This window comes from Staurois parvus, unplaced genomic scaffold (assembly GCF_062004578.1).
Source record: "Staurois parvus isolate SC_StPar_1 unplaced genomic scaffold, SC_StPar_1.0 ptg000774l, whole genome shotgun sequence".
Classification (NCBI taxonomy): domain Eukaryota; kingdom Metazoa; phylum Chordata; class Amphibia; order Anura; family Ranidae; genus Staurois; species Staurois parvus.
In genome coordinates, this window is record NW_028318570.1 from 333,840 (window position 1) to 351,036 (window position 17,197).

Sequence of the window (17,197 nt, forward strand, 5' to 3'; positions counted from 1 at the left end):
CTTGAGGGCCCTTGCCAATCCCCAACAGAGTTCTTGGCAAGGGTCTGGGACACCCTTAGGAACGTTGGAGCTTGCTCAGTTGCTCAGGAAAGTTCAGGTGGAAGATGTGAGGCTGAAGGCAGGAGGTGGCAAGGAAGCCCAGTAGGATGGGACCTACCTGCAAGCCTGGAGCTAGAAAGGAGGAAAGCTCAGCACTCACGAGTCCCGTGAGAGAGGACAACCTGTATGGCAGGGAAGGAGCGGCCCAGCTGATAGACCTGGTAGCAGCCACCAACCCACCAGCGTACAGGTGAGGATCAGAGTGAGTACACCTGCACCCCTTGGGCAGATAGGGGAAGGAACATTCTGGTGGGTACCAGATTAGCCACCTACCAGTGGCTGCTCATATCTTAAAATGATAGGAACCGAATTCCCTGTTCAGGGATACCTCCAGATTGCTGGGTGAAGAGAATTTCATCTAGGGTCTGGGTTGGTACATTAAGGAGATGCTGGCTAGCTCTCCAACCAAGACTGTGTTGCAGTGTAGGCTTGTAAATAGTCCCAGGAAGATGTCATCAGTACCCTTGGGCATCCTGTACACCCCTAACCCTATCCCAGTTCAAATCCCCTAAATAAAATAACAAAACCAAAGCTCAAAGATTTATTTCTGACTCCGGATGCAAGTTTTTTTGTGTGATGCCTGGCTGTGCAGGACTATAGTGGGACCCAAATCTTTTAGTGATGCCTAAGGGAGTAGTGGTACATCTATGCAAAATTTGATATAAATGCATTGTATCTTATGAATCTAAATAATATACAAATTTGTTTTCCAAGCTTCTTCTAAAGAAATAAACCATATTTCTTAGGTCATTTTATACTCACGGCAAGAATTTTCCAGACGAACCAAACAGTTCAGATAATCATCAAATTCTATCTGGTAGTGGTCATCAGAATATCTTAAGACAATCAGTTGCAACACTATGTTGTTAAGCTGAACGCCTAAAAAGATTAAGAAGTTCATTATTTTCTTAATTAAATTTTTTTACTAATGTAAGTTATATGCATACAGTATGTGTGTGGCCATGTTTATTTTTGGATAGAGTAGGTTAGAATTTAAACTCCTGGCCAGTTTTATTGTAGTCTGTGCCCCTGCTAGGTAGAGTCACCATCAGGGGTGGACTGACAACTCATGGGTCCTCCGGGCAATAGGGGATCATGGGGCCGCTGTGTCCTCGCACACACTCAAACCACACCCAAAAAAGCCTATGAAAGGTACCAGGGACACCTCATGGGACCCCCTACTGACCCCAGGCCCTCGGGCAGTGCCCGAGTACCTGAATGGTCAGTCCGCCCCTGGTCACCATTGTATTTTCTATTCTACCATTGCCGCCAAGAAAGAAAGTGATGCAAAATCCCACATTTTCAAGATCAAGAGTTAACATTATATCTTGCAGTGGGACACTATTCCATTGACTCTCCATTCACTTATATTATTATATAGATGAACAGGTTTATAGGTATATACTCACTGACCACATTATTAGGTACACCTGTTCAATTGCTTGGTAACACAAATTACTAATAAACCAATCACAAGGCAGCAACTCAATGAAGTTCAAACCGAGCATCAGATTGGGGAAGAAAGAGGATTTAAGTGACTCTGAATGTGGCATGGTTGCTGATGCCAGATGGGCTGGTCTAAGTATTTCAAAAACTGCTGATCTGCAGGGATTTTCACGCACAACCATCTTTAGGGTTTACAGAGAAAGGTCTGAAAAACAGATATAAAAATATATAATGTATATACCTTTTGTAAAAGAAAAACCTATTGGCTGTAGCGTGCTGTTCTCCACCAGCCCCTCCTCCCTTCCTTTCCCTAGCAGGTACTTGTGACATCATCTGGGATGGACAGGATAAGAGCAGGGGCTGGCAAGGAACAGTGCAACACTGGATGACTGTTGAAAGCCAGCTCTAAAGCCGGGAAGAAAAAGAAGGGAGCCGGTACAGTAGTGTGCCCAGCTGTGTCCCCTACACTGTGCCCCACAGTCTATCAATGAGCTCTGTCCCATGTAATGGACCCTGTCCCAAGTAAAGTGCCCTGTCCCATGTAATCTGCTCTGTTCCATGTAATGTGCCCTGTACCATGTAATGCACTCTGTGCCTTGTCCCATGTAATGGGCTCTCCGTTCTGTCTCATGTAATGTGCTCTGTTCCATGTAATGTGCCATGTACCATGTAATGTGCTCTGTGCTCTGTGCCCTGTGCCCTGTGCCATGTAATAGGCCCTGTGCAATGTAATGTGCCCTGTCTCATGTAATGTGCTCTGTGCCCTGTCCTATGTAATGTGCTCTGTCCCATGTAAAGTGCCCTTTCCCGTGTACTGTACCCTGTCCCATGTAATGTGCCCTCTGCTCTGTCCCATGTAAAGTGCCCTGTTCCATGTAAAGTGCCCTGTTCCATGTAATGTATTCTGTTCCATGTAATGTGTCCTGTCCCATGTAATGTGCTCTTTGCCCTGTCCCATGTAATGTGCCTTGTCCCATGCAATGTGCCCTGTGCCCTGTCCCATGCTATGTGCTCTGTCCCATGCAATGTGCCCTGTGCTCTGTCCCATGCAATGTGCCCTGTGCTCTGTCCCATGCAATGTGCCCTGTGCTCTTCCCCATGTAATGAGAACTGTCCCATGTAATATGCTCTGCCCCATGTAATAGGCTCTGTGCTCTGCCCTATGTAATGTGCTCTCTCTTATGTAATGTACCCTGGGCTCTGTCCCAAGTAATGTGCCCTGTCCCATATAATGTGACTTGTCCCATGTAATGTTGTGTTCTGTGCTCTGTCCCATGTAATGTGCCTTGTCCCATGTAATTTGCCCTTTGCCCTGTCTCATGTAATGTACCCTGTGCTCTGTCCCGAGTAATGTTCCCTGTGCCCTATCCTATGTAATGTGCCCTGTCCAATGTAATGTGCCATGTCCCATGTGATGTTGTGCCCTGTGTTCTGTCCCATGTAATGTGCCCTTTTTACCCTGTCCCATGTAATGTGCCCTGTCCCATGTAATGTGCCCTTTGCCCTGTCTCATGTAATGTGTCCTGTGCTCTGTCCCAAGTAATGTTCCCTGTGCCTGGTCCCATGTAATGTGCCCTATCCTATGCAATGTGCCCTGTCCAATGTAATGTGCCATGTCCCATGTGATGTGCCCTGTGTTCTGTCCCATGTAATGTGCCCTGTCCCATGCTATGTGCCCTGTGCTCTGTCCCATGCTATGTGCCCTGTGCTCTGTCCCATGTAATGTGCCTTGTACCATGCTATGTGCCCTGTCCCCCGTAATGTGCCCTGTGCCCTGTCCCAAGTAATGTTCTCTGTGCCCTTTTCCATGTAATGTGCCCGGTCCCATGTAATGTTGTTCCCTGTGCTCTGTCCCATGTAATGTGTCCTTTACCCTGTCCCATGTGATATTGTGCCCTGTCCCATGTAATACACCCTTTGCCCTGTCCCATGTAATCTGCCCTGTGCTCTACCCCATGTATGTGCCCTGCCTCCATTTAATGTGCCCTCTTCCCACATAATGTGCCTTGCCCTCATGTAATGTGCCCTGTTCCCACATAATGTGCCCTGCCTTCACATAATGTGCCCTTCTCTTGTGTAATATGCCCTGCTTCCATGTAATGTGCCCTGCTTCCCCCTCATGTAGTGTGCCCTCCTGAGCCCGTGTACCCTGCCCTGCTGCCCCCCTACACACTGTTTATTCCAAGTTGGACCCAGAATGGAGGATCTCTGCAGAAAAAGAAAGCACTAGTATCAAATTAAATGGGTACGTTTTAATATTTATTCTTTTATCCAATGCTATTTCTAAAAATAACTGTTATTGTCAACAGCTCGCTGATCGTACCAATGTTCCTTGAGCTGTAGATGTGAACGACTTTTTTCCAGGGGTTCCTTTGAAGGTAAAAAGGTTGAGAAATACTGACCTAATGCATTACCCCAGTTTTGAGGGTCAGGGGACCTTAACGCTGCTGTGCTCAGGCAGTGTTAAGAGCCCTGTCACACCTCTCATGTAACCAGGGGCAGACTGACAACTCATGGGGCCCCTGGGCAATATAAAATTTGCAACAAATGTCTTCTTAGCTGAACATTTTAATAAAAAAATATATAAAAAATTAGAAACTCTGACCAGCATGTTACAAAAGCAGTAAAGCGCTAAGTTCAGATGATGTGTTGGCAAATCTGTCAATGATTTTATGTTTGTCAGTCTTTATGTTTAGTGCAATTTGCTTTTCTACTGCAATGAGCATCAATGCCTCCAGGTTTTGTTTGGACAGTGATGATCTTATTCTTGACTTTAAGATTTTTAACTTGGAAAAGCATCTTTCACATGTACACTGTGTAGTGCTCAGTGTAATTATTTATTTATATTCCAAGAAGAGATTCTCAAAGGCCACTGAACACAATCAGTATTGATAGATTAGTTTGAAAGCACAGGACACACAGTTCTTACAGGAGTCCTTCTTTACAGCAGTTATAGAAGTGAATGGCTCAGCACTAGAGCTGGTGTGTTGCTGTTCCAAATCTGAATCCAGTTCTTCACTCTCTTCATCATCACTGTCATTCAACAGGCCTTTAAAGATATTTTTGTAGCTGGAGGCAAAAGAGATTAGTTCCTCACGTAAAGCAACTGGGTCTATTTTTGGTATTGCTTCTGATATAACATTCGACTGAATTTTGGCTGAAGAAGCCAGTATTTCTTCAAACCTATTTGATCGAAGCAAGAAATTTGCTTATAAAGGTCTCCATGAGTGGAAAATCTTGACTTCACACTCTCTATAATAGTGTCAAGGATAACGTAACAAGAAATTTTAAAATGTTTCTTGTTATCAGTACCTTCTGCAGTTCTTGTGGATCTTAGTTCAAAAAAGCTCTTATTCAAACAAATGTTTTCACTTACCAACGTCTCATTTATAAAATCAATAAATTCAGTTGCTGATTGCAAAACTCCAGCAAAGTTTCTGCATATTTTACTCTACGCTTTACAGTATCATCCACCAATCTCTATGCCTGAATAAAATCAAGGCCTGTTGATTGCAAATAATCTGATACAGGGGTAGTAATGTCAAAAATCCGAACAAAGGTAAAAGCTACCAGGATAGTTTCAAATGCACTGAGATTCTCAATTAATTTCAGAGCTTCATGGCGAACTGAGGTTCGAAAATCAGGAGATTCACTTACTAGTTTCAAGATCAGAGCATAGCTCTTTGGAATGATCGCCAAAGCTACCAAATAACTTTTGAAGTGCTTTAGCTCTACTTGATCACTTTGTTCTGCCAATATGTTCCAGCTTTTTAAATTTAGAACTGCCAGTCTTTCTTTTTATCTGGTCTTCCCAGAGTCTCATCCTTTTGTATGAATCTGTAAAAAATGTTGATAGGTTGCTAAGGAGCCCAAATAGACTGATTGCTGGAACACACACAGTACTTGCATCACCAATAACCAAGTTGACTACATGTGTGTAGGGTGAACTTCCTTCATTAATGCTTGCAAGCCTGAGTAAGTTCCACTCATATTAGCTGCTTTGTCAAAATAATCACCTATGCAATTTTTTAGATTAAGTCCTAAAGCAGACAATGATTCAGTGAGTAATGTATGTACATTTTTACTGCTGGAATCTTCAACAGTAACAAGACGTAATAATCTTTCCTTAACTCTATCACCAGCAGTATAACGAACAATAGCACACTGATCGTGAGTTGGCACATGTGGAGTCCAATTAATTGAAAACAGTCCAGAATTCTCTACTTCTTTTACTAGTTCCTCCTTTATCATGTCACCAATAATCACAAATAACTTTGTTATAGTAGATTTACTTAGGAAAGTTACAAACTTTCCTCTTCCCTTTTTCTCTGGATCTTAGCTCTTTGCTTTCTCTACAACATTAGTTAGGTGCTTCTTTAAGACTGGACTGTAGTCAGGAAGCAGTTTCAGTCTCCAGAAAATTACCTCGATTTTTTTTTTATATGGTCCTCATCAAACACACCCGCCACAGATTCTAATGACTGCTTCTGAACGGCAATGCTTGGACACCAATGAAAAAAACAATACTGATGTGGCTTACAACAGCACAACGTTGGAGCACTTGGTGATTTCTTAGAGACATCTGACTACTTAACAGTTTCTGCTTAATGGATTTGCCTCTCATGTTAACGAAATAGGCATCATTTGCAAGTTTATGGCATTGAGAGTTTTCATGTTCCATTAATCTTGTTGTGATGTGTTTTCAGTCATTGCAACCTTGTATTAATTGAGTCTGCTTATACTTTTCCTGGCCATAATATAAGCAGATGGAAAAATGTACACTGTTTTTTTTTCTCATTAAGAGTGACCCATTTTCTTTGAACGCTGGACCCTTGTATGCCTTTTTGGTAATAAACAATATTACCATTAAATGGTATGTTGTCTGTAGGCTGGTTAGGATGGAAGTCCCACAACATTTCCCTGGTAATTCCTGCTTTATGCAAGTCTTGAGAAAAGAGAAAGTAATCTTCTTTTAATGGTGATTTCTCCACTCCAGATGGCATTTTGGTAGGCAGTGTATTTTCTCCAGACAGTAGATCAGTTTCAATATTTGACTCTAGTTCAAGATCTACAACATCCGCTTCAGTCACTGATTCCAGTGTTTCATCACTGATCTCAACAGAAGCATCTTCTTGAGGAACATCATCTGTTTTTTTTTTTACCAAAGAATTAATCAATTTTGCTAGTAGATGCCTCATTTTGTCTTCTTTGCCTATTTAGTTTTCTTTTCATAGCACCACTTTTATTTTTATAAGTTACAGACATTATCAATTTCTTTTTTACACCTGATGATAAAATAAGGAACAAGTATCCCTTTTCATGGACAGTTGCGATAAAAAAAAATTGAACTACACCATGCTTTAACCACTTGCCTACCGGGCACTTATACCCCCTTCTTTACCAGGCCAATTTTCAGCTTTCAGCGCTGTCGGTCGCACTTTGATTGACAATTGCGCAGTCATGCAAGATTGTACCCATATGAAATTGTTATAATTTTTTTCTCACAAATAGAGCTTTCTTTTGGTTGTATTTAATCGCCGCTGGGCGCTTTACTTTTTGAGCTATAAACAAAAAAATGCAAAAAATTCAAAAAAAAAAAGTTTCTGTTTCTATTATAAAATTTTTCAAACAGGTAATTTTTCTCCTTCACTGATAGGCAGCACTGATGGGCACTGATAGGCAGCACTGATAGGCGGCACTGATAGGCAGCACTAATGAGGTGGCACGGATAGGCGGCACTGATAGGCAGCACTAATGAGGTGGCACAGATAGGCGGCACTGATAGGTGGCACTGATAGACACTGATAGACAGCCGCTCTGACAGCGTGAGGAAAGTGCAGCCGAGAGCCGGAAATTGCATTTCTCGGTGATCAGCGTGTCATTGGACACGGCTGATCACGTGGTAAAAGGCCGCTGTGATTGGCCTTTTATCACATCATGTGATCAGCTGTGTCCATAGGACACAGCGATCACGGAGATCGGCGGGTGCGCGCCCCCGGGGGCGCGCAGGAGAACGTGTTCTGGGAGGACGTCATATGAAGCCCTCCCAGGACTGGCCGGCCGCAGTGTAGCCGTCATTCGGCTATCTGCGTTTGGCAAGTAGTTAAACGGACAATCATGTTGGAAGCTCAGTTGGTTTTCACTTATCTCTGAAAAGGTGGTTCTGCGCTGATGCTGAAAACATAATAAGCCAGCAACAGGAAATATAAGACGCTGGAGTGTACAAGAAACAACACAGAAGCTTAGAAACTCACATAAAGAATTGTGGAGAAATGGTAATGGAATATATATAGTCCAGAGCTACAAAACTGAAAAAAAAATTTGCTCTCTTTAGAAACTGCAGCTTGGCATTGCATGTCATTATTAAGCTTGTGATCTACCAGAACTCCCAGATCCTTCTCTACCATTGATTCCCCCAGTTGTACTCTCCCTAGTATGTATGATGCATGCTTATTCCTAGCCTCCAAGTGCATAAACTTACATTTATCAACATTAAACCACATTTGCCATAGTTGCCCAATTAAACAGTGCATTGAGGTTGGCTTGTAAATGGATACATCCTGTAAGGATGTTATTTCACTGCACAGTTTGGTGTCATCTGCAAAAAACTGAAATGGTATTTATAATCCCAGACCCTATATTGTTTATAAATATATTAAAAAGTAAGGGTCCCAACACTGAACCTTGGGGTACACCACTAATAACACTAAACATTGGAGTACACCACTGGCAACCCTAGACCACTCAGAGTATGAATCATTAACCACTCTCTGAATGCGATCATTTAGCCAGTTTTCTATCCATTTACATATGAATTTTTCCAAGCCTGTAGACTTTACCTCATATGTAATGTTAACTACACCTTTGGCTGACAGTCTTAGTACAGATATATATCATGTTTAGTGTCCCTTACAGCCAGTGTCTGTTAACAACAGATTGTCCACCACACTATCAAAGCCCCTTTAAGTTGCTAATCACCACCATCATCATCTGAAAATGGAAAGAGTATGGCACAACTGCAAACCTACCAAGACATGGGAGTCCACCTAAACTAACAGGTCGGGCAAGGAGAGTAATAATCAGAGAAGCAGCTAAGAGACCCATGGTAACTCTGGAGGAGCTGCAGAGATCCACAGCTCTGGTGGGAGAATCTGTCCACAGGAAAATTATTAGTCAGGCACAAATCTGGCCTTTATGAAAGAGTGGCAAGAAGAAAGCCTTTGTTGAAAGAAAGCCATAAGAAGTCCCATTTGCAGTTTGCAAGAAGCAATGTGGGGGACACAGCAAACCTGTGGAAGAAGGTGCTCTGATCAGATAAGACCAAAATTTAACTTTTTGGCCTAAATGCAAATGTGTCAAAAACTAACACTGCACATCACCTTGAACACACCATCCCCACTGTGAAACATGGTGATGGCAGCATCATGTTGTGGGGATACTTTTTTTCAACAGGAACAGAGAAGCTGGTCAGAGTTGACGGGAAGATGGATAGAGCCAAAAACAGGGCAATCTTAGAAGAAAACCTGCAAATAACTAAAGACTGGGGCAGAGGTTCACCTTCCAGCAGGACAACAACCTGAAACATACAGCCAGAGCTAAAATAAAATGGTTTAGATCAGTGGTCTCCAAACTGTGGCCTGGGGGTCAGATGTTGCCCTTTGCTTGCTTTTATTGGCCCCTGGAGCACCTCCCACTGATATCAACAATTGGGTATAATTGCTGATATTGACATCAACAACCGGGCACTATTCCTCTCACTGACACCAACGATAAGGCACTTCCTCCCACTGACATCAATGATAGGGCACTATTCTTCCCACTGACACCAATGATGGGGCTCAATTCCTCCCATTGACACCAACCATGGGACACTATTCCTCCCACTGACACCAATGATGGAGCACTATTCCTTCCACTGACACCAATGATAGGGCACTATTCCTTCCACAGATTCCAATGATGGAGCACTATTCCTCCCACTGACACCAACAATAAGGCACTATTCCTCCCACTGACACTGATGATAGGGCACTAATCTTCCCACTGACACTAATGATAGGGCACTATTCCTCCCACTGACACTAATGATAGGGCACTATTCCTCCCATTGACACCAACCATGGGACACTATTCCTCCCACTGACACCAATGATAGGGCACTATTCCTCCCACTGACACCATCCATTGGGCACTAATCTTCCCACTGACACCAATGACAGGGCAATATTCCTCCCACTGACACCAATGATTGGGCAATATTCCCCCCACTAACACCAACCATGGGACACTATTCCTCCCACTGACACCAATGATGGAGCACTATTCCTTCCACTGACACCAACAATAGGGCACTATTCCTTCCACAGTTTCCAATGATGGAGCACTATTCCTCCCACTGACACCAACAATAAGGCACTATTCCTCCCCCTGACACTAATGATAGGGCACTATTCCTCCCACTGACACTAATGATAGGGCAGTATTCATCCCATTGACACCAACAATGGGACACTATTCCTCCCACTGACACCAATGATAGGACACTATTCCTCCCACTGACACCAACCATGGGGCACTAATCATCCCACTGGCACCAATGATGGGGCACTATTCCTCCCACTGACACCAACCATGGGGCACTAATCATCCCACTGGCACCAATGATGGGGCACTATTCCTCCTACTGAAACAATTGATGGGGCTCAATTCCTCCCATTAACACCAATCATGGAGCACCATTCCTTTCATTGACACCAACAATAGAGCACTATGCCTCCCACTGACACCAATGATAGGGCTCTATTTTTCCCACTGACACCAATGATAGGGCACTATTTCTCCCACTGACGCCAATGGTAGGGCAATATTCCTCCCACTGTTACCAATGAGAGGACACTATCCCCCCCACTGACACCAACTATGGGACGCTATTCCTCCCACTGACATCAATGATGGACTACTATTCCTTCCACTGACACCAACGATAGGGCACTATTCTTCCTACTGACACCAACAATGAGGCACTAATCTTCCCACTGACATAGGGCATTATTCCTTCCACTGACACCAATGGTAGGGCATTATTCTTTCCACTGACATGAATGATAGGGCACTATTCTTCCCAGTGACGCCAATGGTGGGGTGCTATTCCTCCCCCTTATACCAAAGATGCATGGTTTACTCCCACTGATGCCAGGACAATTTCTGATCCCAATGACCACAGTGCTGTCCCCAAAAACCTGAAGGACAGTAAACTGGCCCTTTGTTTAGAAAGTTTGGAGACCACTGATTTAGATCAAAGCACATGAGTGTTAGAATGGCCCAGTCACAGTCCAGACCTAAATGCAATGGAGAATCTGTGGCAAGACCTGAAAATTGCTGTTCACAGATGCTCTCTATTCAATCTGACAGAGCTTGAGCTATTCTGCAAAGAAGAATGGGCAAAAATGTCACACTCTAGATGTGCAAAGCTGGTAGAGACATCCCCAAAAAGGCTTGAAGCTGAAATTGCAGCTATAGGGGGTCCTGCAAAGTATTGACCCCAGGGGGCTGAATACAAATGCTGCCACACTTTTCACAGATTTATTGGTCACAAATGTTGAAAAACATTTTTCATTTTCCCTGCACTTCACAATTATGTGGCACTTTGTGTTGGTCTATCACAGTGGTCGGCAAGCCGCGGCTCGCAAGCCACATGCGGCTCTTTACACATTTTAATGCGGCTCTTCTGTGTGCCGGGCACCCGCTCCCCTCCCTCCTCTCGGGCGGCCGCCCCAAAAGTCAGGACTCTGCAGCTAGCCCAGCAATGGGCAAACTACGGCCCGCGGAGCGTGGCAAACATTGGCTGTCAGGATGTAGCCAGGATGTAGGCGGGGCAGCGTGACGAACTCCTCTCCTCTCACAGTCCGCCCTGAAGACCGGAACGGCGCGGGAACACGGCGAGAGGAACGCGCGGAGCAAAGGTAAGTGAATTGACACAATATGGGGAATGAATTACTATAGGGGGGATGAATTACTATGAGGGATGAATTACTATATGGAGGATGAATTACTATGGGGGATGAATTACTATGGGGGATGAATTACTATATGGGGGATGTATTTTCAGTTTTAAAAATGTGGCTCTCAAAATAAATTTCAATCGCGGTTTTGGCGAGATTTGGCTCAGTTGAAAAAAAAGGTTGCCCACCACTGGTCTATCACATCAAATCTGAATAAAATACATTGTAACATGGCAACTTAGGGGACATTTCAAACGTGAGGAAGACTTTTTCAAGCCACTGTATATATACACTGATATCTGTACACCACCATTCTGAAGGATTGACCACTACAGTGTCTCTCACCATCTCCATTAGCTCAGCTGCTATTGCACCAACCACCGGTGGCGCATGCAGGACGTTTTGAGGAATGGTCATCTCTCATATACACATATGAGCTTGTTTTATTACTTCCTTTGTGAGTGTTTTTAATCCTTTGCTATTAAATACAGTGTTATTACTACACTCAGACGGGCGCCTCCTGTCTCTTTTCTTCTGTCCCTGCATACAGAGCCGGCTTGATCCGATGATGGCTGCCGTCTTTTTTCGCTAAAAAGATTCCAGGCAAAATTGCCTGAGAGACTCTTATAAGGACTTATTGTACACCTATGTGTGACGAACGTGGCGTCAGACCCCAGCCCTTCTCACCAAACTCGTGACCGAAGGACTAGCCAATCTAAAACCAAGATGTCACATGTGTAACAATGCCATGCCCAGCTGCACCCTGCACAACGATTTTCCAGCTAATTGGACCACAATCTATGTACCGGCAGCCTGAGCGATTGTTACTGGGTCAGGTTAATTATGCAATTAACCCTTCACACTGCCACCACCTCCTTTTTTTTACAGAGAAAGAGGAAACTCGGCAATATCAGCTATAACACTATAATGGTTGAGATAATCGTCTGTATACCACGGTCACCGCAGGCCGGTTATACAGAGGGTTAAACAACCACAGTAGCGCTCTTTTAGAGGCAGGAATTCGTAAATTGCAATAAAGAGCTATAGAAACAGTTCAACACTTTCAGAAGGAAAGATTTATTACTAAAAGGTCAAACGGGTGCAATAAAAAATATTTACAGAAAAAAGGTGTAACCAATATATATATAAATATACAGAGAACAACAGCACAGCAAAGAAGTAACAGAAAGGAGGTTAAAGTAATTTCCAAAGTCCTGGTTAAGCAGATCAAGTTTCAGAGCGAAAGGGCTGTCTCCCAAGCTGTTTCTGATGGTAAACGGGAAATTCTTCAACTTAACTTTCTTAGGCCTGACAACCCATTTTGTAGTTCCCCGACAGGGGGTGTCTCTGACGTCAAGGACCAATACCCCGTTTAGGGCGGGAAGGTCTGGGCTTAGACCTAAACTAGAGCCAAAATCTCTTATAGTTCATATTTTGGCTCATAACTTTCCCTGTGCACAAGTGACACTCCATCCATGGGTAGATTATTATGCAGATGCCTCTGAGGAGCGGGTAGATATGAAATATGAAATACATATTTGAAGGGTTCCAGAGATGTAATTTTTTGCTTTACTATGTATTCCAGTCAGGGAGTGTGACCTACCAAATTTTTTGTCTCCTCGTGGCCAATCTGAAGATATGCCTGGTTTTTATGTAAGTCTCTCATATTCCAAGAGATGAGAGATAGGGGACAAATGGATTTTAAAAGTGTTATCTGGTTTCCTGTTTCTCTGGAATGCCTTGGATTCTTGGGAGGGTGTGCCTTAGCTTTTACGAGGTGCTATATGGCACAGCTCCCTCAGACAACCAGGCACCTCGCTCAGAGAGGTGTTTTATAGCTCTGGGCTGTGCACTGGCCTGTGACACTCCTAACAAACAGGCCATATGTCAATGTGTATGAACAGAGAGGAAGGGAGGAAAAATGAGGGAGACATGGAGAATTCTTAACAAAATGGAGGGTTGGAGCAAAATAATTGGACCGCGTCCATCTCTGTGTGTACGCTTGCTACACTATGCATTTACATATCCTGTTTTAGTACTTGTATGCCAATATTGCCATTATCATCTTTTACTTCTTACTTTACAAAATTTATAATTTTATCCTTTTTACCCTTACACAACTTTACTCCTGTGCTCCAGAGTTACTCGTTTTTTTTTATATCTGTACACTGACTGCTATTCCCTATATATAACACTGATATCTGTACACTGCGTGCTATTCCCTATATAAAACACTGATATCTGTACACTGAGTGGCACTCAGTGTACAGATGGCAAGTGTTATATATAGGGAATAACACTTAACTGTACCGATATCAGTGTTATAACATGGATATCTGTACACTTAGTGTTATTTTCTAAATATAACACCGATATCTGTACACAGTGCATTTCCCTATACGTAACACTGACATCTGTACACTGACTGCCTTTCCCTATATGTAACATTGACATCTGCACACTGAGTGCCACTCAGTTTACAGATATCAGTGTTTTATATAGGGAATAGCACACAGTGTACAGACATCACTGTTATATATATCAGTCAGTGTACAAACATCAGTGTGTTATTTAACACTGATATCTGTACACTGAGTGCTATTCCTTATATATAACACAGATATCTGTACACTGAGTGCCACTCAGTGTACAGATATCATTGTTTTTTATAGGGAATATAGAAATCAGGATAGAAGACTACTATTAAAACTCTTCTCCACACCCAACTCCCACTCTGTTTACCTTTGGAAATGCCTCCTCTACGGCTCCTTTTCATATTCCTCTCCTGCGTCCCCAAAATCTCTTTTCTCTGTCCCACTGCTCCACCCAAACAACTGTACATCTCACCTTCACTGCTTCCATCTCCCTACTACTGCTCTCATCACCTCTTCCTGATACTCCACTCTCCTGCTGACCCAAACACCAGAACTGGAAGACATACATGTTCATATACATCCCACTCCAATGCCACCTTTCTCACCCTTCTTCTCCTAACCTCTGGGGATATCTCTCCCTCGCCCACACACAAGACATCCTCTCTCTTTCGTGAACTGCTGCAACCCCCTCAATCTTATATCTGTCCCCCTGCTCCCCAAAACCACTCTCCCATTCTCATGCGCACTCTGGAACGCCCACTTGGTCTGCAACAAGCTCACCTCCATCCATGACCTCTTTGTCTCCCGCTCCCTTAACCTCCTAGTGATCACTGAAACCTGGGTCCAAGCAACAGACTCTGCCTCCCCCGAGCACTCTCCTATGGAGGTCTCATCTGGACCCACTCACCCAGACCCAATGGTCGGAAAGGTGGTGGGGTTGGTTTGCTCCTGTCACCAATGAGCACCTTCCACGTCCTCCCTAACCCTCCCTCTCTATCCTTCTCTTCCTTCAAGACCCACTGCATCCAGCTATTCTCCCCAATCTCTCTTAGGATTGCAGTGATCTATTGGCCTCCTGGACCCGTGTCCCACTTTCTTGACGATTTCGCCACCTGGCTACCCTTCTTTCTCTCCTCTGAGCTACCCACTATCATTCTTGGAGACTTCAACATCCCTATCAACATCAATAACCCGGCTACATCCCAACTCTTTTACATAACCTCTTCCTATGTACTAGCACAGTGCATATAGTCCACAGGAGGAGGAGCAGTTTTTTGAGGTGGTCATCTGTGTCAAAAGCCACAGAGAGGTCAAGTAGTAGGAGTATAGTATAGTGGCCATTGGTTTTGGCGGTAAGTAGGTCATTGGTGAGCTTGAGTAGGGCAGTTTCAGTGGAGTGTAGGGGGCAGAAGCCGGACTGTAAAGGGTGGAGAAGGTTGTTGTTGGTGAGATGGGAGCTCAGGCGATTGTAGACTAAGCGTTCTAGAAGTTTAGAGGTAAATCGCAGTAGGGAGATGGGTCTTAAGTTGTTCAGGTCAGTGGGGTCCAGGGAGGGTTTCTTAAGTATGGGAGTGTAGTGCGCGTGCTTTAGAGGGGAGGGGAAGGTACCGGTGGAGAGGGAATGATTGAAGATGTGAGTGAGGGAGCATAGGATGGAACAGTTGGGGGACCGCAGGAGTTGTGAGGGGAGAGGGTCCAGGGGGCAGGTGGTGAGGCGGGCTTCGGAGAAAATCTTTGTTACCTCTTCGGTGGTAGTGAGGTCAAGGGAGCAAAGTGTTGAGGGGGTTATTGTGTGAGGAGTGCTGAGTGGGGTGGGTGTCTGAGCAGTGGCGAAGTCCCTACAAATTGTGTCAATCTTGTTTTTGAAGTGGTTAGCAATCTCTTGGGTGGTAAGTGAGGTACTGGGTGGAGGCGGAGAAAGTAGAGAGTTAAAAGTGGAGAAGAGCCGGCGAGGACTGGAGGAGAAGGTATTAATGAGGGTAATAAAGTAGGCTTGTTTGGCAGCGTGAAGGGAGGAAGTGTACATTAAGAAGGCAGATTTATAGCGGGTGAACGCTTGTTGGGATTTGCTTTTACGCCATAGTCGCTCCAGCGCACGACTATGTCGTTTGAGGTTTCTAGTGTCTGCCAGGGTTGTAGCGGTTGGGGCCTAATGCTTCGTGTTGTTGGGGGTGCAAGCGAGTCTAGAGCGGCTGAAAGCGAGTTGTTGTAGACAGTAGTGGCCAGGTCAGGGCAGGACAGGGGATGGATGCTATCGTAAAGTTGGTCAGTTGCAGAGTGGAAGGACTGTAAATCTATGCTACTCTGCTTGCCTGGCTTGCCCAATGGTGTGGTGCTCACTCACCAGAGAAGGTCCAGACTCCACATATAGTGCTGTGTGTGGTGACAGTGAAAGCACAGTCTCTCCTCCTCATTTTCTTGCAATCTCCTTGGTTTGTTTGCTGGACATAGGGAAGGGGCGGGCTCTCTGGCTCAGTCTTTCTCGGGGCAATCATGTGGAGCAGTCTCTGAGAGTCTGCTTCATATGATTGCCCCAAAAGAGAGAGGCTGCTTAACAATGATTACAATTTGCAGTCTCTCTGTGCAGGCAATGTGAAGCATTCCAGTGACATAAACTTACAGTTTACAGCCAACGGCAAGCTGCAATTGACCGATTGTGCTAAATAAACTGACTTTCTGCTTCACAACCACTATTGTACGTTCAAAGAGTTAAATCCATTTACACGCCGGCTGGCGGTAATATTTTTTGGGTGATTAGTGCATTCCAGTGACATAAACGTACAGTTTACAGCCAACGGCAAGCTGCAATTGACCGATTGTGTACAATAAACTGACTTTCTGCTTCACAACCACTATTGTACGTTCAAAGAGTTAAATCCATTTACACGCCGGGTGGCGGTAATATTTTTTGGGTGATTAGTGCATTCCAGTGACATAAATGTACAGTTTACAGCCAACGGCAAGCTGCAATTGACCGATTGTGTACAATAAACTGACTTTCTGCTTCACAACCACTATTGTACGTTCAAAGAGTTAAAACCATTTACACGCCGGGTGGCGGTAATATTTTTTGGGTGATTAGTGCATTCCAGTGACCTAAACGTACAATTTCCAGCCAACGGCAAGCTGCAATTGACCGATTGTGCTAAATAAACTGACTTTCTGCTTCACAACCACTATTGTACGTTCAAAGAGTTAAATCCATATACACGCCGGCTGGCGGTAATATTTTTTGGGTGATTAGTGCATTCCAGTGACATAAACGTACAGTTTACA

The 17,197-nt window shown here is 44.1% G+C and overlaps 1 protein-coding gene across 3 annotated transcripts in view; it reads right to left on the reverse strand.

Annotated features, from left to right (window-relative positions):
- CAPN9 (calpain 9) overlaps positions 1-17,197 on the reverse strand; it is an 834,396-nt gene that overhangs the window by 64,012 nt on the left and 753,187 nt on the right. For 2 of the 3 annotated variants that reach the window (XM_089654541.1, XM_089654540.1), the window contains exon 18: positions 862-978. The exons of the other annotated variant lie outside the window; for it this stretch is intronic. In XM_089654541.1, coding sequence (XP_089510667.1) covers positions 862-978 — 117 coding nt within the window. The remainder of the gene's footprint in view (positions 1-861; positions 979-17,197) is intronic. 3 annotated transcript variants of the gene reach the window in all.